The sequence below is a fragment of the Gambusia affinis genome, linkage group LG18 (genome assembly GCF_019740435.1).
Source record: "Gambusia affinis linkage group LG18, SWU_Gaff_1.0, whole genome shotgun sequence".
NCBI lineage: Eukaryota > Metazoa > Chordata > Actinopteri > Cyprinodontiformes > Poeciliidae > Gambusia > Gambusia affinis.
In genome coordinates this window covers 7,292,442-7,316,093 of record NC_057885.1, presented here as the reverse complement: position 1 = coordinate 7,316,093, position 23,652 = coordinate 7,292,442, and the positions used below count along the sequence as shown (strand labels likewise).

Below are 23,652 nucleotides of genomic sequence, written 5' to 3'. Positions count from 1 at the left end.
ACAAAATAAGTGCAGTATTTTAATGACACCCAAATCATAAATATTAGATGTAAATACATTTTCATTTGTACATATCATGTAAAGATTATTGGCATGGCATTAAAAATGAAATGGGTCCAAGTTGTCAACCCTGACGAACAGAACCAACCACTTAGGTTCAACACAAAGCTGAAAAAGGCTCTGTAGCAGAATGGTAAGAACCTAGCTTCTTTCATTGTCTTAGCATTTTTCACCTTTACATCTAAAATTAGGTGGTCGACGCTATTACAGTGACTTGCTTTTTCCAAACAACGTATTTTTCGGTGTTGTAGCTTCCATGTTGCTGCCAGGTCTCCCTTGAAAATGAGGTTTTTAATCTTAATGGTAATGTCTTTACCAGGTCAACTGTTTAACAGCGTCATAAAAATTAGTTATCCTCAAATAATTTCTGTCAAAGGAAACGTGGCCTGGAGGGCGGTGGTGTATCAGTCTTCCTCCCGATGGAAAATGACGCAGCCCTTCTCGCGCAGTAATCACTCAGAACAAATCCGCGTTGTGTGGCGCCATCTACAGGCTCCACACGGCGCCACAGTGGTCCAGCTAGCCATCCGAGAAAACCGCTGCTATGAAGTTGAAGTCTGTGTGGATAAAGGTGGGGTTTTTGTGTTTCATTGACTGCTGTAGAATTATTCTTACTTTTACATTACAAACATTTTATGTAAGACTGAAGACTGTTTAGAAATTGTGAAATAGAATAATAGACTATTGTCATAAGACCGAACGCATCGGGAACAATCCAGCCAAATTTGCAGTACCGTAATTCCGCCACGCTTTGCGCTATCTGAAAAATTCCAACGGTTTCTGAAGGGGAGAAGATGCGCTTGCCAGCCAAAATTAGGTTATTACGGTAATGTCTCCCCCGCCGTAGCAGGGAGTGAAATTAATCTGAGGGGCTCTTTTAATAGACGGCAAATTGCGAAAATTACTTGCCAGATATTGAAATTTCCAGTTGTTATGGATAAATGGGCAAATATATGTTTACTCACAGGACATTTATAGAACTGCGTACAATTAAAATAAGCAAAAATATCCAGGCGGAGATATAAAGATGAAAGAGGCCCACAGTCCACGACTTCTTGATTTTTTTTTTCCCACTCGTTAATTACTGCACAGGTTCCAATGTCTTCCTGTGAGATTCCTTGACTTCTTGAGCAAACCAGACTATATTTAAAAAAATAAAATTCTGGTGAGAATCACATCTTCCTGTTACAAGTGGAAACTCAAGACCAATGGAGTAAAAAAAACAACAAAAAAACCAACTAAATTTTACATGTTTTTCCTTAACCGAGAAACTCACGCTAACATTTTGGCCCTAATAAACAGAATCAACTGTTTCATCTTAAAATAAACGTGAAACCGGTGTAAACACCACAAAATGTGAGGAGGTTCAAAGGTCACGAGTATTTCTGCAAGACATTACGAGTGAAAAGAATCATTCATGCCGTGCAAACATGACTGACAGGTACCTAAAATATGTGTTCCCCAGCACAGTAATCCACTTACACATGCTGCTGTGTACATTAGTTTCATTTTATCTGAAACTCATTTGAAATAAAGTTTCTTCTTCTATGAAACAGTATGACACCGTTTGTTCACCTGCTGTGTTATGTTTCCATGCACTTGCAGCTCGTGGTTTTACTGGAGGTTGTTCAAGAGTTCCAGAAAATAAAAGAACATCTCAATTTCCTGGATGCTTTTTAGAAACATTTATGAACGCATATTAGTAAAATTCTTATATTTGTGTGTACGTCAACATACAGCCTCTGAGCCGATTCAATTTGTTGTGCTATTACTTTTTCTCATCCAGTTTCAATTTCGCAGCCGACAATTATTAGTCGGCTCTCGTGTTGTGTTGTAATAACTATCAGTTGCAACGACTTCCTGCTGCATGATTTGCCAACAGCAGTGATTGTGAAATATTTGAGCATGATTGTAAAGAAAGCATTTACAGGAAACGGGCGACGCTTCTTTTCAACCACGGGTTTTCTTCTGGAAGCATCTTTTAGAAACTGGAGTACATAGTTACATATTGAGCAATAGTTTGACTCACAGTAAACTAAAATCAATGACTCTCAAATATGCAGCTTAATTCCTCAAAGGTAATCTTGGATCAGGTTTTGTATAATAATAATAATAATAATAATAATAATAATAATAATAATAATAATAATAATAATAATAATAATAATAATAATAATAATAATAATATAAAAAATTGGATATCACTGTGACCAAAACTGCAAAAGCACAAAAAGTTAAAGCAGAAAGCAAACCAAGGTGAATCAAATTGAGATCTTTTGCTATCGAAGCTCAAACTTACCTCAACTGAACATAAGTTTCCTCTGAAATGACCTCCTACAGCCTTTTTTCTATTGTTAATACTTCGCTGTTACTGATAACTTCCACACCAAAGAGTGTTGTTGTTCAGAGACCTGGTAGAGTTAAAGTATGGTGGCCTTAAAAAAATATATTAAAAAAATAATAATAATTTACTTTGTTTTATGACCATGGCATTAGAGTCAAACGTGACACTTTTACTTTGTGTCAGTTTTCACCACCAATTGTTTGATTTTATATTTTCATACTTGAAAAGAGATAAGAGAAATCATCTGCCTTATCTATGCATAGATATATATCTTATATAATGTATTTATATGAGATATATATATCAAAATACACACACACATTTTCTCTTAAAGCTCCCGTTTACAGGAAATCGGAATCTAACCTTCACTTCTACAGAAACACAACTTATGTTGTGCAGCAGCTGATCTTTCAGGTTTGAGCTGCTGATGTAGAACAGCTGATTTACTGTGAAGACACACTGAGCAATGTGAACAATGTTTTTACTCAGAGAAATACTACGATAATAAACATTAAAAGTATTCCAGAAATGGGGGAGGGCCCTGTCATGGTTTGTAATAAATAGCCTCGTCTGAAGGCTCGGTCAGCAGCACACCTGCAGGAACTCTGAACAGGTAAGAAGATGAGATTGTGTGTTAATCTGTCTCTATGTAGTGTTTGGAAAATGTATTATTCATCTATTGTTTTATCTCTAGTTGAAACCCATTTTGACAGTTTGTAAAAGATATTCACTGTTACAGAATCTTCCTTTGCTGGAGAAACCCATTTAATGTGAGATCAACTTGTCTGGTTAAATACGAAAGAATCACATTTACTACAAGCAGTCAAAGTAGTTTCCCAGAAACTACTTTGACTGCAGTCAAATGAAGCTCATCATGACCTGGAGTTACACAGCGTTACGTTTCAGTAAACCAAAGGGAGAGTTGTGACCCGTTTCCTTACGACTGTTTGTGGCTCGAGTCGTCATGGAGAGAATGTTGTCATGGAGAGAGGGTCGTCTGGGGGTCGTCTGTGCTGTTGCCAGGTGACGCAGTTCTTTTTTTTTCTTTTGGCATCTGCAGCGAAGACGGCTCATTTCCTCAAGACAAGAACATCAATTCTGTCTTGCCTTCCATGTTTCATGGTCATGATCCGTGACAGAGAGAATATTTCCACTTCTCTCCTGAAATTTGTTTTCTTTGCGTAATCCCTGCTTGCTACATGAGTCTTGTAAATCTCACTGAGTCTGCTGGCACCAGATGGGTTTAGGAGTGAGGCAAACTGTCTGATGATTTATTGATATGTCCAGGATTTGTGTTTTCAGGATCAGCAGACGTTTTAACAGCTGACGCGCCGATGAGTCACTTTTATTCAGTTGAAAAGATTGCATTTTTTAAAAATGACAAATCTTTTTCAGCTTCATCTCTCAGTCTTTAAGTTTATCAAACAACTATTGTGCATGAATATGCTGACTAATTCAGTATAGAAAATAGCAAGGTGTGGCTGAGTTTAATAACTTAAATATTCGTTTATTATGACCATTATTAGTCTAATACCCAGGAGCAGTTTTGGTTGAGTAATCAACTATTTCTCCTTTCATTTTTTTGAATTTTGTAGTTATTCACCTTTTTACCTATCTTGATTTGGTAGATCAAACTACCTTGTAGCCTACACCTATTGTCTTATTCCTAGCTTCATAATATAAGCCTGGGAACATAAACGTCGAAACTTTAAAGACTTTTTAAAATAAAGATTTGAACATGATGCGACACATTGCCTCATTCTCCTCTACTGGCATTTCACCTCACGTATCTCTGCAGAAACAAACTGAGGAATCTTAAACTTTGAGTCATCGTAGGGCTGGCATGTTGCCATGGCAACCCTTAGATCCTGCCTTCTTCCAGCTGCCTTTTAGAGAGTGAAGCCAGGAAAATAAAATTGTCCCTTGGTCTACTGTCACAGACATAAACAAAGATCTTCTAAAACTCTCTTGTGCCTTTAAATGTGTGTTTTGGTCAGATGGGACTAAGGTTTAGCTTTTCGACAGGAGGGTGAAAAAACAGATAAATACGAGGAAAGAACCTCACTCCCACTGTGAAGTACAGTGGAGGAACTGTGATGCTGTGGGTCTGTCATGTTCCAGGAATCTTCTAGATTACGTGAGACCATGAACTCTTTGAGACTTCATGAAACAAATACATCTTGAAAATATTTACATTTTGGTGTAAAACGATGCTTCTGTGTGCAGTTAGAGGTAAATTTTCACTTTTATTTATTTATTTTTTATCAGGGATACCAATAAAATTGTTATTTAGTGAATAAAAAACAAAAAACAAAATGATTTTATCACGTCTTTGTCAAATACTCTGAATGAGATGAAAAAACTCGTTGGCGAGCTAAAAGAAGGCAAATCACTGCGTAAAGCAACACTCAGTGAGATTCTCTTGAAGGAGAAAAATGTAAATGTAATTTTGGTTTGTGGTCAGAAGAATCAGGGAGAGAAAGTTTAATGGGAAGTCAGCCTTACACAGCGTTCAGAGCAGATATGAACCAAAATATAATAATAATAATTGTAAAAATACGTAGTGACGTAAGCAAGCTTTACACTTGTTGAATTGAAACTTCCTACACTTTTGCATGAAATCCGTGGATTTAAAATATTTATATTTTTTTCCATAGAAACCTAGAGCTTTTTTTTTTTTCCCATCTCCAAGAAAGCAAAACCAAACCACTATTTCTAAGGAGACCCAGCAGATCAAGTCTAACGCAGCAGAACTTCATGGTTACAGTCATAGAGAATCACTTGTCCTGTTTAGGAGGAAAATATGCAAAACCCGGGGCGAGGTCAACGTCAAAGTGATGAATAGTCTCGTCTGACTGTTCAGTCAGCTGCACACCTGCTGGGTCTCTCACAGGTAAGAAGGTTTCATTCTGTGTGTTCGTCTGTCTGTTTCTCAGACTTTATGTTCAAATGTCCAAGTCGAATTTCTGGATAAGGTCGAACACCTGAAACAACCAGGCATGAACAGATTCCACCGATTAATCTTATTTTCAACTTGTAAGCAAAACCAAAGGTACTTCTTGACAACTTCAAATGGACTTTTCCTCTGTGGGATCAATAAGGTGATTTTGAGCTCCATTGCTGCTTACATTTTTGACGGTAAAGTGCTGTGAAAACTTTAAATATATACAATATTTGAACTTGAACTTGAACAACTTAATCATTTTTCAGAACTCGGGAAATAAAACAGCCTTAACTTACGCACAAAAACAAAAAAGTAAATAAATTGAACTTGCAACTGAAGTAAAATTAGCCGAGTCTAACAGGTCTCTCTGTTAATGTCAGAGAATGTAAAGTTAGCTGTATTGGTTCCCCATGTCAACTGTATTTATTCTCATATTTTGTTTTTATTAAATACACAATAGTTAATGCAATGATATGCAAACAAACAGGTTTGGCTTGATGAGATCTGCTGAATGTGTGCACCAAATACTTCTCTGACTTCTGCGTGTCCTCAGCTCCGAGTCAGTGCCAAGAGGGAATGACAAGTCAGAGCAGGAAAACAATGGACTGAGTTCCTGACGCCGCATCAAATCTGCTTGGTTAACGTTTTTCTTAACAAAGACTCAAAAAAATATTTGACGAGAAGACGAACTTTTTTCTGCGCTCAGTAATCAGCGCCTCAAAAGCAAATATTGTGTTTGGAGGTGACGATTGTGACCAACATGTTTTTGAGTCGCTGTTGTCTTTCTGCCAACTCAGTCTGTACATTCTCATGTGACCACTGACATCTCTGAGGCCTTTTTGTTCACACAACTGGCACAAGATGGACATTTGACCCCTCTTCAAGATGTTAAATGGGCAACAAATTTATGGTTGAGTTGCTGTTATTTCCATTTTTCCCCACTTTGTTATATTACCACTGACAGTAACATTTAGTGTCTATAAACTTGTTGAAAAGGTCAAGCAATCTCTGAGCTACGTCAGAATTCAGTGAACTGCTGAGAATCAACCATTGACTCAAAAACACCTTATTATCCAACCGCCAATTATCAATGACGATTATTTTTAATATAGGATTAGTTGAGGAACTAATCCCATGTTTTTTTTTAATCTGTGCTTTTCTTCTGTTTTTACAGAAAACTGAAAATCTGAGATGGAAGCCAGACCAGCCTTGTCCACTGCTAAAGGTCATAGGATTTATGTGGAAAATGAAATTAGAGATTTCTTTTCTCTGCTAGATGTTCTCTATGCAAATCAGTTTGAAGGAGATAATCCGACGCTTACAGAACAAGGAGAGAAAAACTTTTACAAGGGCGCCCCACCAAACTGGCTGAACTTTCACATTAACGAGCGGAAAGCATCATCTGGCATCATCAAACGGGATGGCTTTGAAAAACTCAAGGAGGAAATTCAAGACAAAAGAAAACTCCCTGCGATATTCACTGTTAAACTGTTCCACCAGCCAGGAAGCGGAGGGACTACAATGGCAATGCAGATGTTGTGGGATTTGAGGAAAACCTTCCGCTGTGCCGTTCTTACAAACTCGAGCTCAGAAGCCACAAAAGTGGCGCAGGAAGTGGTCCATCTTTTTACAGCAGGCGGTCTCGGTCACCAGAACACAGTACTGCTGTTAATAGATGATGAGCAGATCCTTGACAACCTCCAAGAAAACATTATGATGACTGTCAAGGAACAGAACATAGTCACCCTCATGCCTGTGGCAGTTTTACTAAGCTGTGTGAGAAAGGATACCCAGTTACAAAACGAAAATGTTTTCCTACAAAGAAAGCTGTCAGAGAACGAACAGCAGAAATTCAATGAAAAGAAGGAGGAGCTCAGCAAAAGGTATGGCGAAAAGATCCTAAATGGCTTTCATGGCTTCAACATAATGCAGACTAATTTCTCAGAAGAATACATCAACGATGCCTGCCAGATAATCAGATCTTGTTCAAAAGCACATAGACCCTTGAAGGCCCAGCTAGCTGCCTTTCTATCCTTACTGAACGCCTATGTACCAGGATCCTATCTGCTGGAATCCCAGTGCCTCGACTTCCTCCAGGAGGAAAGCTGCGATTTTGCAGACATATCAGTGGAAGACAAAATGCACCAGTTTGGTCACCTCATTGTCACCTTCCAAGAAGATGAAAGAACAGAGAGAAAGGTCCGTATGGCTCACCCGCTGATAGCAAAGTGTTGTACCGAACTCCTGGCTACCAAAGGAGTGACCAGAAGTGACACAGCAAGAAACTTCCTGAATAATTACTACAGATACGAGGACCATGGAAAGTTCCCACCATGTTTGCTTCGTTTCGTTAAAGACATGTTGACCAAAAGAGAATTTAAAACAAAACTCGACCCAAACAGCGGATTAGAAAAAGAGAAATTTTCAAAACTCATTCTGGATATCCAACAAGAGTCCAAGGTCCAGAGCGCATCCGTCTTAAAGGTGGCATCAAATAAATTTCCTCACGATCCCTTTTTTCCACAAGCTCTTGCTCGTTTCTACTACATAGAGCTAAAATTGTACAACCTTGCCGAAATGTGGGCAAAAAGAGCAAAGCAAAGAGGTCCTCAAAATTCCTTCATCGCTGATACTTTGGGTCAGGTCCACAAGAACCACCTCAAGAGCACAGGAGAAACTTCCAGCCCAAGACAAGTCTTGCAGATAGGCAAAAAAGCTATTGAGGCTTTCAAGCATGAAGAACAACTTGCGGAAGAAGGACATCAGATGGACACTTTTGGCGATGAGGCAGTTAGATTCTCAAATCATTTCAACTGCAGAGGGCGGTTTGGGTTTATACAGGTCTGCAACCTTCTCTATGACTTGCTTATGCAGAAAAATGAAAGCTGGAAAGCAGTTCTTACAAAGAAGGTGTCCTTAGGCTCTGTCCTGGAAGAACTTGACGACAACAAACTTCACAGATTCAATGATCTGGTAAAAAACCTTAAAGGAAACTTTCAGAAAAACGCTGAGTTTTTTGCGGCATATCTGACCTTCTCAAAGCCCAGTATCGAGAGAGATGACCCTCAATACATTTCAGAAGAAACCTATGAATGTCAAAAGAAGTTTGTTGGTGACTCACCATTTGCAGAAGGCAGTCTAATCATGCCTCAGTGTATGCATGAGCTTCAGCGTCACCTGGCAACAACATTCGCAGGAGTGCTTGCATGCATGGACAGAGAGTACTCTGTGGATCTACTCAAGCGTATAACCGAATGTTGGAAAAAAATATGGTCAAAGACACAGTCCAAATCAGATGTAGCCAACTTCATTCTGGCTTACATTTTGTCCCGGAACTTGGGAGCAACCTTTCCCAATTCACCTGAAGCTTTAATTCAAAGTTTCAAACAGGGAACCCCCCTGGATCACAGTGATCCTCCTGAGCAGCACCTTCTAGCCTTACTCTTGTCCTGGCCCACAGAGACTCAAGATAATGGTAGCTTTGACCTGAGCCAGCAAATTCAGAAAATGGGCCGCTCGTATGAAAACGCATACCTGAAGTACTTTAGATCGAGATACCTCCAACCTCTGTTTTTCATCGGAAAAGGACAAGGTCTGGACAGACTTGTTCACAGAACAGTTCTCGAGCAGCTGGTCTCAGACCACAGCCATGGAACGGATCCAGACTGCCAAAAGAAAGACTGGAGAAATGAGTACATGTTCACAGTTGACAATGTCAAAGAACGTCTGATCACGTTTGAAGGGGTAGTAAGGAACTACAGAGTGTTCCTTCCTATTGGTAGCAACCAGATTGAAATCGAAGCCAATCTACAAAGAAGTCTCTGGAAACCACGGAAAGTTTCCTTTTTCCTTGGATTCACCATCAGAGGTCCAGTGGCCTTTCACATCCAGACTAAAACGTTAGAAAGAGGTGAGATAAAATGCCTCATTTGTTTACATGCAGATAACAATGGTCACAACCAAGCCATTTTTAAGCTAAACATTGTGGTTTAAAGGGTTTCTTTCCTTTCTGGCAGCATATTTATCACTGACTACCCTCAGAGCGACTGTGTCTCTGTGGGTAGAGTGGTCGTCTTGTGATCAGAAGGTTGTAAGTTCAATTTCTGTTTCCTCCTGTCACATGTCAGGAGGGGCACCAATATGCCCAGGGGCACATTGGTGTATAACTGTGTTTGTGAATGGGTGAAAAAGTGCTGTTTACCATTTCAGAAGAAAGAGCTGTTGTTAGTGGCTCCTGATCAATAAATATGTCATCAAAATGACCAAACCTTATGAATATTTATATTATTTTACATTTCATCCAATGTCTCCAATTTTGACTGTAGACTCATTTGAAATATGATAGATTACCCCTGATCTAACCAAAATTACAACAGACCTTTCACTGGTAGATGTTATTTAAGAGAAAGATAAAACATCCCATTTCTACAAAAACATGGTTATGATTACTGAAGATAACTTCCAATCTTAGTTTTTGAGTTGGGTAAGAACCGTCCTCAACGCGAGTAAAAATATATGTACGGTTGTTGTGAAAGATCCTGGGGAAGGTCTCTCCGTTTTGCACCTAACAAAGTCGTCTAAAATAACTAAAACTGCACATGTGTGAAGAATTACCATCACTCTCCGTATGTGTTTAGGACTTAATCAGTTTATTTTTAAAATTAAAAAAGCTGCAAAGCTTCAAACCTGTTTGTGTGGCACCACAAATTGTTTGCTGTAATTTAATAGTCTTTTTGGTTCCTGTTACTAGATAAATGCTGTCTAGTCATATTAGTAGCAGAATGAAATCAGTGTCACGTTTTACAGTCAGACAAGGATAATCAGTTTAATGGATGATGTTGAATATGACAAATGTGTGTTTGTTTGTTTTCTCCTTCCAGAGCTGAGAGAGTTGGAAGGTTGAAACCCAGTAGAACCAGTCAGAAGGCCCGACCTTCCCATCAGTGCCATCCAGAGACATTTATTTTCTCTGAAATCTATGGGTTTTTTTTAAAATTTGTTTTTCTTTTATTCATAAATCAATTTTCCATGTTACATCCGTCTTGTTTTTGGCTTTGGTAGTTGGGATTGGTGGGTTTGTTTGGGTTAATCAGAGGGACCTGAATGCAAACGGACAATCAGAAGTTACCAGCTGAGGTCGTCTCTCTATTTTGTTTGTTTCGTCGGCCGAGGTTCCCAGTTTTTTTTTTCTTCCTTTTGTTAATTTGTAAGATTTATTTGAATCAAACTCAGATGAAACTGTTTTTTTCTAAGCACAGGAGTCAGTTGAACAGGCATTTACTTTATTGTAAGTGTTTTCTATCAAATATTTTTTATTATGTTGACTTTTAGTCTACAAAGAATGTGTGTCTGATTAAACATATTAAAGTTAATGTAGTGAAATAAATGTAACAATGTTTGAGGTGTTAAAAAAAATTATAATAAAATACATAAAACATGTATTGAAATTTTTATTTTTCTAATACTGTGTTAAATATTTTTGGTAAATTAGTTTCCCCGATTCATCTTGCCTCTGAGCTCGAGTTACTACATGGAACCATGTATAGAAATAATCCTGTCAAAAGACATGCAACACATTCAGCCAGTAGTTAACTTCTATCTGTAGTTTTACTTAAAGCTGTATAAACTATTAAATGTGATGATGTCACTGAACCATTAAAGCGTTTAAAGATATTTCATTGCTACAGGCCACTCAAGACATTTTATATTTACATTTTGAAGAGTAAAAATGCTAATTAAAAGTTTTCAGATACATTTTGTAGTCTGTCAAAATGTATCAAGATATCTCAAATAGCATGAGATTTGTCAATACAAGGGTCAGACATATTTACAATTCTAGATCTCAAACTTGGTTATAATTTGACAATTTCAACAAGTTCTCATAATCTGAGATACTCAGATTATGAGATATCTGAATAGCTCATCATTCACATCTGAATGATGAAATTTCTCAAGCTCCTGTAGTGTTGCTGAATTTTGGGTTCTGAACAAAACTGTGAGAGATTGGCAACTAGAAACCTTCTATATTCAAGAGCTGTATTTTAATCTAAGTAAAACTAGAAAATAGTTTTGTCTGGTAATGCAATAAAAAGCAGGAATTAAAGTATTAATTTAGACATTGTGTTATAAAAATAAGGGGAGAAACAGCTCTTAAATGAAGTTGTGTGGCTCTTAAAAGAGCCGTTGTGTGTTTGTTGGAGCTGCGGCCTCTAAGCTCTCTCTCCACGGATGCGGCGGGCCAGCTGGATGTCTTTGGGCATGATGGTGACCCTCTTAGCGTGGATGGCGCACAGGTTGGTGTCCTCGAACAGACCCACCAGGTAGGCCTCGCTGGCCTCCTGCAGAGCCATGACGGCGGAGCTCTGGAAGCGCAGGTCGGTCTTGAAGTCCTGAGCGATCTCTCGGACCAGACGCTGGAAGGGCAGCTTGCGGATCAGCAGCTCCGTCGACTTCTGGTAGCGACGGATCTCTCTCAGAGCCACGGTACCGGGCCTGTAGCGGTGAGGCTTCTTCACGCCACCGGTAGCCGGAGCGCTCTTCCTGGCTGCCTTGGTGGCCAGCTGCTTCCTGGGGGCTTTGCCTCCGGTGGATTTACGGGCGGTCTGCTTGGTTCTGGCCATGATTCTGCTTCTCTGATCAGGATCAGGAGAAAAATGATACAAACCGCCGAGACTCCGCCGCTCTTAAACTGAGGCTCTGGGCGTCACCCTGTGACGCTGCAGCTCCGCTCCGGATCCTGGTTGGTTAGCGGCTCCTCCTGGAGCTCAGCACCGCCCAGAGGCGTCGCCTCCCGGCTTAATGTCCGCTGCTCATTGGAGGAAGCTGCGTTCAAAAAGTCCGCCTCTCCGTCCCGCTCTGCTCGGAGCCTTCTGGTTGGTTGCCAGCATGTCCCGCTCCTCTCCGCGGACATATAAAGCAGCTTCCAGCGACTCCTTGTTACATTTTCTCAAGTCTCGTTTCCAGAAACTATCATCAACAAAATGAGTGGCCGCGGAAAGACCGGAGGAAAAGCCCGAGCAAAGGCCAAGACCCGCTCCTCTAGAGCCGGACTCCAGTTCCCGGTGGGCCGTGTCCACAGGCTGCTGCGCAAAGGCAACTACGGAGAGCGGGTCGGTGCCGGAGCCCCCGTCTACCTGGCCGCTGTGCTCGAGTATCTGACCGCTGAGATCCTGGAGCTGGCTGGGAACGCGGCCCGCGACAACAAGAAGACCCGCATCATCCCCCGTCACCTGCAGCTGGCCGTCCGCAACGACGAGGAGCTCAACAAGCTGCTGGGTGGAGTCACCATCGCTCAGGGTGGAGTGCTGCCCAACATCCAGGCGGTGCTGCTGCCCAAGAAGACCGAGAAGGCCGCCAAGGCCAAGTAAACTCACCGATACCCGCTAGAAACAAACAAACAAACAAACAAACAACGGCTCTTTTAAGAGCCACACACTTTACTTTAAGAGCTTGGACTGATGCTGCTGCTTTGACAAATAGGTTTTATCATAAGCATACAATTTTATCAAACTCATTGCTTATGAAATCTTCAAACAATACGAATGTAACCTCACAGTGGGACAAATTATACTATTCCGTCACTGACTTCATGTTCATAAAGTCACAATTCATTTAATTCACCAGTGAAAATGTCAGAATAAAAAGTAATTCTGCCTATTTTATATCTGCAATATCAACACTAGTTCTGGTTCTGAACTACAATCTCAGTCACTTCACTTCTATACTAAGATCAAGTTTTTGGATTGAACAAAATATGTAATGGTTTAGTTAATCCTATTATGTTTTAATGAGAACACTATGTAGTCTGAGACAAACTCATGTTCCTAAATTATTAGCAGACACGAATTTCACTGTATAAACAGTTTCTGAGATACTAGACTTAGAAAATCAGGTAAACGTACAACAGAAATTAGATTTATGTTGGGACTTATAACTCATAATTTAATTTTTATAGAGTTTTTGTTAAGTTTACATTGCAAAAAAAGGAAAATAAAATGAACACTATTCTACAAACTGATGATGCCAAACAATGAATAAAGTTAAGTCAGGGCTTATACTTGCAATTCAGTCTATAATTTAGCAGAATATAAAATAAATATACTGTTCATTCACATCCACTCAACATAAATACATGACAATAGAGGTTTCTATAGTTTTCCTTTTGAAAGCTCTTAAATTTCATATATTGACATCAAATTCATTTCATAGTTTCTCAAGTGAAACTCTAGATTTTATTTTACTTTCCTCTTTATTATATGAAAAACTTAACAGAGCCCTCACTTATTTTTATTCTCTCAAAAACTAATTTTTGAATTGCCGAAGGAAGGCTTTATTTATTTACTTATTTTTTTAAAGTGGCTAAGAAAACCACGAACTTTTTCGTCCGGTTTCAATGACGTGACTGGAGCTCGGTTCCTCCCCTGTTCTCTTTCACGTCCGCAGTTCACACATATACTCGCTGTTTCCTCCTACTGACCCTCATTGTCGCTTCAGAGTTTTCTTGAACGATACCAAAATGAGTGGAAGAGGAAAAGGAGGCAAAGGACTCGGTAAAGGAGGCGCCAAGCGTCACCGTAAAGTTCTCCGTGATAACATCCAGGGAATCACCAAGCCCGCTATCCGCCGTCTGGCTCGCCGCGGGGGAGTCAAGCGGATCTCCGGTCTCATCTACGAGGAGACCCGCGGTGTGCTCAAGGTCTTCCTGGAGAACGTCATCCGTGACGCCGTCACCTACACCGAGCACGCCAAGAGGAAGACCGTCACCGCCATGGACGTGGTGTACGCTCACCGTTAAATTCAACAACTAAACGGTCCTTTTCAGGGCCACACACATCTTCTAACGAGCTAAAGTTTCCTCATTTGGTTTTCTTCCCCAACTTCCAAGAGAAACTCTAAAAAGCTTCAGTTATTATAATAATAAGCGTGTAACGAACAACTCGTAAGGCTGCCAGATTTCTCCAAACTTATTTAAATCTGTAGCATAAATCATGGCATCCTTTTAAGGACCACACACATTTCTTTAAGAAGCTAATTTCCTATGAAATGTGGCACACAAAAAACTACGTCAGGTGCAACAAATGCAACGCAACTAAAAACGCGCACTTCAATAAAATCTGTGCCCAAAGTTAACTGTCGGGATGTTATGGAGCTTTCAACTCCATGCGACTAGCTGAAGCTGCGCTACTGCGCCACCAAGTGGACAAGTAAACATACAGAGACTAAAATGACGTGATCCAGGTGTAGTTTATGAAGCTTTAAACTGAATGTTTGTTGCCAACGCGCAACATTTTGATATTGTCTTAATCTTTAATTCAAAGGCTGGACCAAAAGAAAAAAGTGGAAGTAAATACGGAAGAGGATTTGGACATGAATGAGCTTGTTACTTTGTCATTATAGCAACAAAATGTCAATTGTTAAAAGCAGAATTTTTCACTGACTGGGTTGAGTTTTAAGTGGTTTCTTTGTTTCAAGAAAATTTCACCTGCTATAGAAAATAACATTAGTTAGCTAACTTGGCAACAGTAACATTATACAAGTTAAAATAAAGATTTTTCTGTCTTTCCCAATAATCACGGGATTGTCCAGTTTTCTAAAGTTAATATTTATTTGTATTCAATCCTTTCATTGCATCCCAGAAACACTAACTGCTATAACACTTCTGCATTGAGGTGTTATTGTATCAAAGTTCATTTTAACACAACAGACGCCTCACCTTCAGAAATTAAAGCACATCATCTGCCTGTTGCTTTTTTAGACATCATCTATAGCTTTGTGCAAATCTTTTTGGTAGAGATTATAAAACATCTTCCTGGATTACTGGTCACAGCAGTTTTCAGATTGTTTTGGTTTGGAGGAAAACCAGAAGGAAATTCAATGGAAAGCTACTCTGGAGCAGCTTTTAAAAGCTCCATCCATCCATCCATCCATCCATCCATCCATCCATCCATCCATCCATCCATCCATCCATCCATCCATCCATCCATCCATACATCCATCCATACATCCATACATCCATACATCCATCCATCCATCCATCCATCCATCCATCCATCCATCCATCCATCCATCCATCCATCCATCCATCCATCCATCCATACATCCATACATACATCCATACATACATCCATACATCCATCCATACATACATACATACATACATACATACATACATACATACATACATACATCCTTCTTCCCTAATGAGGTCAGGAGGGTTGCTGGTTCCTCTCCAGCTGCGTCCCGGGCGAGAGGCGGGTTCACCCTGGACAGGTCGCCAGTCTGTCGCAGGGCAACACAAAGACATACAAGACAAACAACCATTCACACACACACTCACACCTATGGAGAATTTAGAGAGTCCAAAAACATGACAATCATGTTTTTGGACTGTGGGAGAAAGCCCATCATGCACAGGGAGAACATGCAAACTCCATGCAGAAAGATCCCCGGCCGGGATTCGAACCCAGGACCTTCTTGCTGCAAGGCAACAGCTCTACCTACTGCGTCACTGTGCAGCCCTTTTAAAAGCTCTATTAAAAGCAATTTAAATACAATAATTTTGTGACCATCTAATCCAGCATTACATATTCTGATATGAAACCTCTACACACATTTTCTTCATGCTATATAATCTATTTAAACTGTTTGTTCCCTTTTGTGGGTATCTAGGATTTACAAGATGGCCGAACAAAACCAGGATTTTTGTTTGAACAAAAAATGTTCTTTTGAACTAAAACAGATTTTATAAAAAGGCAATCATTTTGCTTTCATTTGTGAAGAAACACAACTAATGAGTTGTGTTTCTTCACAAATGAAAGCAAAATTTCTTGTGTTTCTTGTGAAGAAACACAACTCATTAGTTGTGTTTCTTGTGAAGAAACACAACTCATTAGTTGTGTTTCTTGTGAAGAAACACAACTCATTAGTTGTGTTTCTTGTGAAGAAACACAACTCATTAGTTGTGTTTCTTGTGAAGAAACACAACTCATTAGTTGTGTTTCTTGTGAAGAAACACAACTCATTAGTTGTGTTTTCTTAGTTGTGTTTCTTAGAAGAAACACAACTCATTAGTTGTGTTTCTTGTGAAGAAACACAACTCATTAGTTGTGTTTCTTGTGAAGAAACACAACTCATTAGTTGTGTTTCTTGTGAAGAAACACAACTCATTAGTTGTGTTTCTTGTGAAGAAACACAACTCATTAGTTGTGTTTCTTGTGAAGAAACACAACTCATTAGTTGTGTTTCTTGTGAAGAAACACAACTCATTAGTTGTGTTTCTTGTGAAGAAACACAACTCATTAGTTGTGTTTCTTGTGAAGAAACACAACTCATTAGTTGTGTTTCTTGTGAAGAAACACAACTCATTAGTTGTGTTTCTTGTGAAGAAACACAACTCATTAGTTGTGTTTCTTGTGAAGAAACACAACTCATTAGTTGTGTTGTGTTTCTTGTGAAGAAACACAACTCATTAGTTGTGTTGTGTTTCTTGTGAAGAAACACAACTCATTAGTTGTGTTGTGTTTCTTGTGAAGAAACACAACAAATTGGTTGTGTTTCTTCACAAGAAACACAACTCATTGGTTGTGTTGTGTTTCTTGTGAAGAAACACAACTCATGGGTTGTGGTTCTTGTGAAGAAACACAACTCATTGGTTGTGTTTCTTGTGAAGAAACACAACTCATTGGTTGTGTTTCTTGTGAAGAGAACACAACTCATTGGTTGTGTTGGTTTTCTTGTGAAGAAACACAACTCATTGGTTGTGTTTCTTGTGAAGAAACACAACTCATTGGTTGTGTTGTGTTTCTTGTGAAGAAACACAACTCATTGGTTGTGTTTCTTGTGAAGAAACACAACTCATTGGTTGTGTTTCTTGTGAAGAAACACAACTCATTGGTTGTGTTTCTTGTGAAGAAACACAACTCATTGGTTGTGTTTCTTGTGAAGAAACACAACTCATTGGTTGTGTTGTGTTTCTTGTGAAGAAACACAACTCATTGGTTGTGTTGTGTTTCTTGTGAAGAAACACAACTCATTAGTTGTGTTTCTTCACAAATGAAAGCTAATGAGCTGACATGCTGTCTTTCAAGTTGAGCTATTAATAACCGCGGCACATTTGAGCCAAACATATACAGACAAGAGAAGAGATGTAACAAGAAACTCACATCATCATCTGGATAGAAGAACTGAAACCGTGGGGAGGGTGTGGTCAAAGCTGATTATAAATAACATTGTTCTAATGTTCAGTCACCTGCACACCTGCTGGAACTCTGACAGGTAAGATGATTGGAGAGTGTGTGTGTGTTCATTTATCTGTGTGGGTATGAGCTAAATGCTGTTTGTGTCATATTTTTGATTATTGTCAAATAATTAACAATATATATATCTATATCTATATATATAAAGCATGTTTTAGCACTTTTTGGCTACAGATGTAATAAACATACGTTGTTAAAAGAAGTATTATTACAAACATTACAAATCCAACATTACAATTTGTAATGCACAGACTATTTAAATTGTTTTTGATGCGACTCAGTGGTTGGCTATACATTTTGACATTTGGAATCTGCAAATATTTATTTATTTATTTGACATGAAGTGTTCAAAATAGATCATCAGTATGTCTATATTTTCACAGACAAGGTTGGAATTCAACCTTGTCTGTGAAAATATGGAAAATTGCTGAGCTGTATTTTTACATATGAGGTCGGACTGCATCTAGGCCACAAAGAGTCACTTGTTTCTGATGTTCATACACAGTCAAGTAGGGAAATGTGTCTGGTCTGTTTTTTGCAGACGTTTTCGTGCTGTTGGTCCTCTGATCGTAGTCCTTTTGCAGGTAAGTGGATGCTGAGGCATTAGAGATAAATAAATGAGTGAATAAATAAACAAACTTCACATGTTATTTCTATGCATGACACAAAAACAAAACCGAGCTTCACAATGATAGAAAAAAGATACTATAACCCAACTCTGCATGCTACATCTTTCGGTTCAGGAGTTTGATTGTTGTGAGGGGACAAAAAATGTGTTTAAATGTCCGCCTGTATTTTTTCCTAAACGACAGGAGTAGTTGCTGTGAGTGGTCTGTTAAAGTGCCGTCTTCTCTCTTTAAATGTCCTACAAATGAGACACTGATGGTTTCCTCAGCAGTTCTCATTACCAGAGTCTCTCTTTCCGCTGTGCTGTTGTGAATGTGAGGATCCTTCCAGTGTTGCATTTGCAGAATGTTGTGTTGTGCAACAGTAGGCTTTGCAATGAGAAACTGTTAATGACTAACAAAGGCAATTGTTAACAAAGTAATTAATTTTAATCCGAATTACCAACTATTGTGATTTAAAAAATCACTGCGACGGACCAAAACCATGTGAGCACACGTGCAGGAAATCAGCCGACACAAATAATCAGACTTTACTTATTTTATTCTTTTTAGCGCTAAAAAGAAAGAGACGCTTACCCTTACAGGCTCAGGTGAATGTGAAGTGTAAAAACCGAATCTATACAGCGGACGATCTATTGCTTATAACCTAATGTCCGCCCCTTGGTCTGCTGATGTGTCACGTCACTTAAGGTCCTCCCAGCGGTCATCCGATGCCCTACATTAACTAAAGTTAAGTTTTGTTTCTACAAAAACTTTCCATTCAAAACAAAAGGCTGTTGTGAAGAATCTCATGTGTCAATACTTTGTGTGTGTGCATGTATTGAGTAAGCGTCTCAACACAAGGTAGGGCAACACCTGATTATCTGGAATTCATATCTTAACAGCTGACAGACTCTGCCTGTTATTGCTTCATGAATACCTACTTCATGAATACCTGCTTGGGTATTCATGAAGATGGATGCTATAAAACAATAGACGGAGTGAACTCACCACATGCACATTCAAAACACTGTCACTCCAAAGTACAAAAAGTTAACAGCACACCTTAACTTTCAGTTCAGATTCTTATGTCGATAATCTCTAACTGGAAACATACCAGAGATTCCTAAACCAGTTCCTCAAGTATCCCTGCAGAAGCCATCACCCATTCATTGAAGTGAGGTGTTTGGAAGCAAGGAGACACCTACAACATGCAGGACACCAGTAACTGTAGACCAGGTCTGGAAACCACTGATCCAATCTACTAAGTAAAACTGAAACGAATGAGGAAAACTACTAAATGTTGCTTTGGATCTGAGGTTTTCCAAAATACGCAGGTATTTCTCACAAGAAAATCATGCTTTCTTGATGTCAGATCCAGGAACTTGGTGTTGTGAACCTTCTGGTCTTATTGATAGTCAGTGGGAGATATTAGCCTTTCTGAAATATGTAGTACTTTTTATGATCATAACAATATTAGGCTCATATTGTTCAATGATCACAAGACTTTTCTGTAAAATGACTCATCATTGTTTGTAATGAGTCTGAACACACCGGATGATGAAATTAGTTGACAAATTCCTTCTTTCCTGGGTGTGTCAGTATATCATGGAGTAGGGTGGAGATCATCAATAAAACTTCTCAGTAAGGCAAACTGAAACTAGACCTGATTAGTGAAGATGTATCATGTGATGTGATTATTCATAAGCTGCGGGAAACATTTCTGTGCTAATGGTGTCAATATTACCTGGATAGTAACATTCATCAAAGAAGGATTTGGCTTCTTGGTCAGAGGAAACGTGATGACAGTCTTTGGACAGATAGGCACTTTGGCTTGGCTAAGAAAAAAAAAAGATAAATACAGTACAGACCAAAAGTTTGGACACACCTTCTAATTGAATTCAATTAGAATTGAAACTTCTAGAAGGTGTGTCCAAACTTTTGGTCTGTACTGTATGTCTAGAAAGACATTATTTAGCTGTTCAACAAAGGCTCTCAACACATTCTGAGTGATACGATCTGGACCATTCTGTGGGTTTTGATATTCTGGGTTCAGTTTCAGCACTTAAATCTCACTATGTCTTGTTATTTTGAATATTTATGCTATAAAAACCTTGTCTCTTCTACTTTTAGGATTGTAAACTGTGGTGAAACAACCTTTTCAAGCAGAAGCAAGACAAACAAAAGACCCTTCTGTTTGATACGACCATCATGGAAAGTAACTCAGGAGAAGATATGATCTCTGCCCTTAGTCTTGATGAAAACCATGATTCTTTATTTTGTTGTTGTGAACCGAACATTTCTGCACATGTGAAGGACCACCCAATGTCCTCCAACACAAAATTGTTCTCAGTGTTGGCACTGTTGAATGCCTATGTTCCCAATTCCTACCTGAACATGGAAGAGTGTCGAGAAATCCTAGGACCGCCTGATCCCATCCATGGAGGGCCTCCCTTTGAGGATAGAATGCAGCCGTTTTCCGAGCTCATCAGAGTATCTGGCTCAGAGGTACGCCTGATTCATCCAGATGTTGCTGCAAGGTCTGTGGACCTATTGGCTTGCCTAGGGATTCCTAGAAGTTCCTTAGCACAGGAGTGTGTGTCTCTGCGTTGTGGAGACGAAGTCCAACCTCACACTGTCCAGTTTGTCAGAGATTTGTTAACAAGGAGAGAAATGGGTCCAAAGGGCAAGGAGAAATTCTCACTGCTAATTAAAGACATCATAGAGAAAGAAACATTTGATAAAGCACTCTTGGTTTTGACAAAAGCTTCAAACAAATTCAAAGACAAACACATCTTCCCTCAAACGGTTGCTCGGCTGTATTACATTGAAGGACGTAGTCCAAACTTCAACGCAGCAGAGAAATGGGCTAAAGAAGCCATCAAAAGAGCCCAGAACAACTCATATGCTGCAGACACCCTTGGACAGGTGTACAAGAACCATTTATTGAGAGGGGCCAACCAATCCAGTGAGGTGAAGGAAATGGCTGAGAAGGCCTTCAAGGCGTTCAAAGATGAAGAGATGAAAGCTGACAAGGAATTAGACCCTGAATTGAGTGAATACGACGACTGTGCCAACATTTCCAATTCGTTCAACAACCGAGGCCATTTTGGTTTCATTCAAGTGGCAAAGATCGTCTCTGAGAAACACAAACATAACAATCCATTAAAGGACACCCTAAAATTGGAAGTTGAAGACAAGTTTGAGTTTTTTGAATGGTATCTCAGCTACTCCCAGCCTGACAGGACAACAGTAGAACCAGATTACTTTTGGAGAGATGTTGCCACTTGCTATCAAAAATACACGGCGAAAGATGCAACTGACTCCACCAGCTTCCCAGCTCTTCTCGATTGCCTGAATCACGGCCTTTTCGTGTCGAAGGAAAAACGAGCCTTCCAGTCTGGGGTGACTGAGAAAACACGACCACAGTTGGAGCAAACCCGAGATGAATTAAAGGCTGCTCATGAGGAAAATGTAGAGGATGTGAAAATGGCACAGAGGTACATCCTTTCAAACATCATCTTGAACAACAAAGAGACCCACTCTCCTCAACATGCTTTGGTTAGAGAACTTCAGGCAATCTTACAGAGGTTTCTGCCCACTGGGGCAAACAGTAGAGACCCAGAGTTTTACCTTTTGGTCCTGCTGTTGTTTTGGCCAGAGGATCAGTTTCAAGACCAAACTCTAGAGGAAGCAGATGTAGAGGAGAACAATACAGGAGAGGAATCTGAGCAGCCCCCTCCTGGCCTCATGTATGAACTTGACATGGAAAAATATGTTGCTTTGATGGAAAAAGCCTACGATAAAGTCTACGCCAAGTACCTTCGAGGTCGTTACCTGCTGCCAATGTTTTTTCTAGGGAAAGGCTCTGGACTTAGCAGATGGATCCACAGGTCTAGACTGGACAAGGAGGTGGAGCGCATGGTGGAAACTCAGCTCGCAAATGAACCGAGTGACACAAATAGAAACAAAATGAAAATGAAGATCATTGATATGTGGAGTAGTGGGAAGGTGTGGCAGCTGCCAGAAATCCAGGATATGCTTCAGCCCGTTCAAATGGAGGCAACGCAAAGTGGAGAAGATCATGAAGTGTTTCTTAGTGTCGGTGGGAAGAAAATAAGAAAAAGTCTGTGCCAGGTTGACCATGTGTCTGAATCAAAGCGCTTTTATCTTGGCTTCAACATCAAGGGTCCTGTCATCTTCGAAGTGAAGGATTAGTGAAACACCTTTGATTGTCCAGAAAGACACCATAATAAAGGTTCATATACAACATACAGCAACAAAACACTGCTGGTGTCAGCACTGGTTTCCGGGATAGAAAGCAGCATTTTTATTTATTTCCTTAAGTTTCTGAGTACAAATGGGTCTTTTAAAAGAAAGCAGTCTGTGGATATTATAACCAGTAATGGATGAATCAGGGGCGGTGGAGGATTACGGTACATTTAAAAAGCTCACTGGTCTGTTTTCAGCTTTATTCTGCAAACTTCATGTTGGATCCTATTACTGTGATCAAATATGTTAATTACAGTGTTTTAATGGTGGAAGCAATATTAATCAACGGTCTGGGATTCTCTGATATCATTAAAAGAACATGAATGAATTATATTGAATTAAATTTTTCTTTCTCCTTGTTTCTGTTGTTTTACATGCAAACATAAAGATTGATATTCAAATAAATTAAGAATGATTAAAATGATACCTCCATACAAATGCTTACTGAAAAAACAAATTTATCAAAGTCTAATAAAAAAAAAATGCCACAATGCTGGACTGTGTTATATGTGAGTTATTTTTTATCTAAGTTGTTGCTTGCCTTCAGTTTTCGAGCTAAACCACCTATTGAGACCTTTTCCATTAATATTTTCTAACAATCTCCCAAACATTTGAGCTGAATTGCAAATTCTCACTCTTACACTTTAAATCTCACACCTATCATACTGAGCTAATTGCTTGCACAAACTACTGTTTGAACCAATAATCCTCTTATTTAATTCTCTCTATTCATTATGTTAACTTCTTTTTATTTTTATGTGCGTGGTGCAACGTCTGTAAAACTTAAAAAGTTAGTGTGTGACCTACACACAGTGTGACTGATAAAATAAATCTGATCACTGTAATGTGAAAGGAGCATCATGGAGATTGTTTAAAGAGAAAAAGAATGTTAAAAAAATAGATTAAAACCACTTACGTTGTTTGAATATGTTTAAAATCCACCTTAAATAGTTTTCTATGCGCTCACTCAATCCAAAGCGTTTGCAGTGCTACATTGCCACCTACTGGTTGTTTATCAGTATAGCAGCAACTTCGTCTCAGTAAAATGTAGCATATTTTAATGCTGTCCGTTGACTCTAATGAAGTAAACCAGCAACATTTAGGATTCTTGGTGTTTAAAATGAGTTTAGCTGATCATCAGTTCTGCACACAAAGACTATCCATGTAACGAAG

General features: G+C 39.3%; 4 protein-coding genes across 4 annotated transcripts; 3 read left to right on the top strand and 1 right to left on the bottom strand.

Moving 5' to 3' along the window:
- The first annotated feature begins 525 nt into the window (after positions 1-525).
- Positions 526-10,787, top strand: LOC122819901 (sterile alpha motif domain-containing protein 9-like). Its single transcript, XM_044096940.1, has 3 exons — positions 526-631; positions 6,523-9,258; positions 10,229-10,787. Exons 2-3 carry the CDS (start codon positions 6,540-6,542, stop codon positions 10,249-10,251), a joined length of 2,742 nt encoding a protein of 913 aa, XP_043952875.1. The 5' UTR covers positions 526-631; positions 6,523-6,539; the 3' UTR covers positions 10,252-10,787.
- A 648-nt stretch (positions 10,788-11,435) lies between these two features.
- LOC122819891 (histone H3) lies at positions 11,436-11,977 on the bottom strand. The gene has a single exon (XM_044096932.1). It carries the CDS (start codon positions 11,966-11,968, stop codon positions 11,558-11,560), a length of 411 nt encoding a protein of 136 aa, XP_043952867.1. The 5' UTR covers positions 11,969-11,977; the 3' UTR covers positions 11,436-11,557.
- A 329-nt stretch (positions 11,978-12,306) lies between these two features.
- LOC122819892 (histone H2A-like) lies at positions 12,307-12,908 on the top strand. The gene has a single exon (XM_044096933.1). The coding sequence runs from the start codon at positions 12,329-12,331 to the stop codon at positions 12,713-12,715; it is 387 nt and encodes a 128-aa protein (XP_043952868.1). The 5' UTR covers positions 12,307-12,328; the 3' UTR covers positions 12,716-12,908.
- A 4,685-nt stretch (positions 12,909-17,593) lies between these two features.
- Positions 17,594-22,972, top strand: LOC122819857 (sterile alpha motif domain-containing protein 9-like). Its single transcript, XM_044096874.1, has 3 exons — positions 17,594-17,621; positions 18,144-18,186; positions 20,341-22,972. The coding sequence occupies exon 3, from the start codon at positions 20,419-20,421 to the stop codon at positions 22,423-22,425; it is 2,007 nt and encodes a 668-aa protein (XP_043952809.1). The 5' UTR covers positions 17,594-17,621; positions 18,144-18,186; positions 20,341-20,418; the 3' UTR covers positions 22,426-22,972.
- Positions 22,973-23,652: the final 680 nt, after the last annotated feature.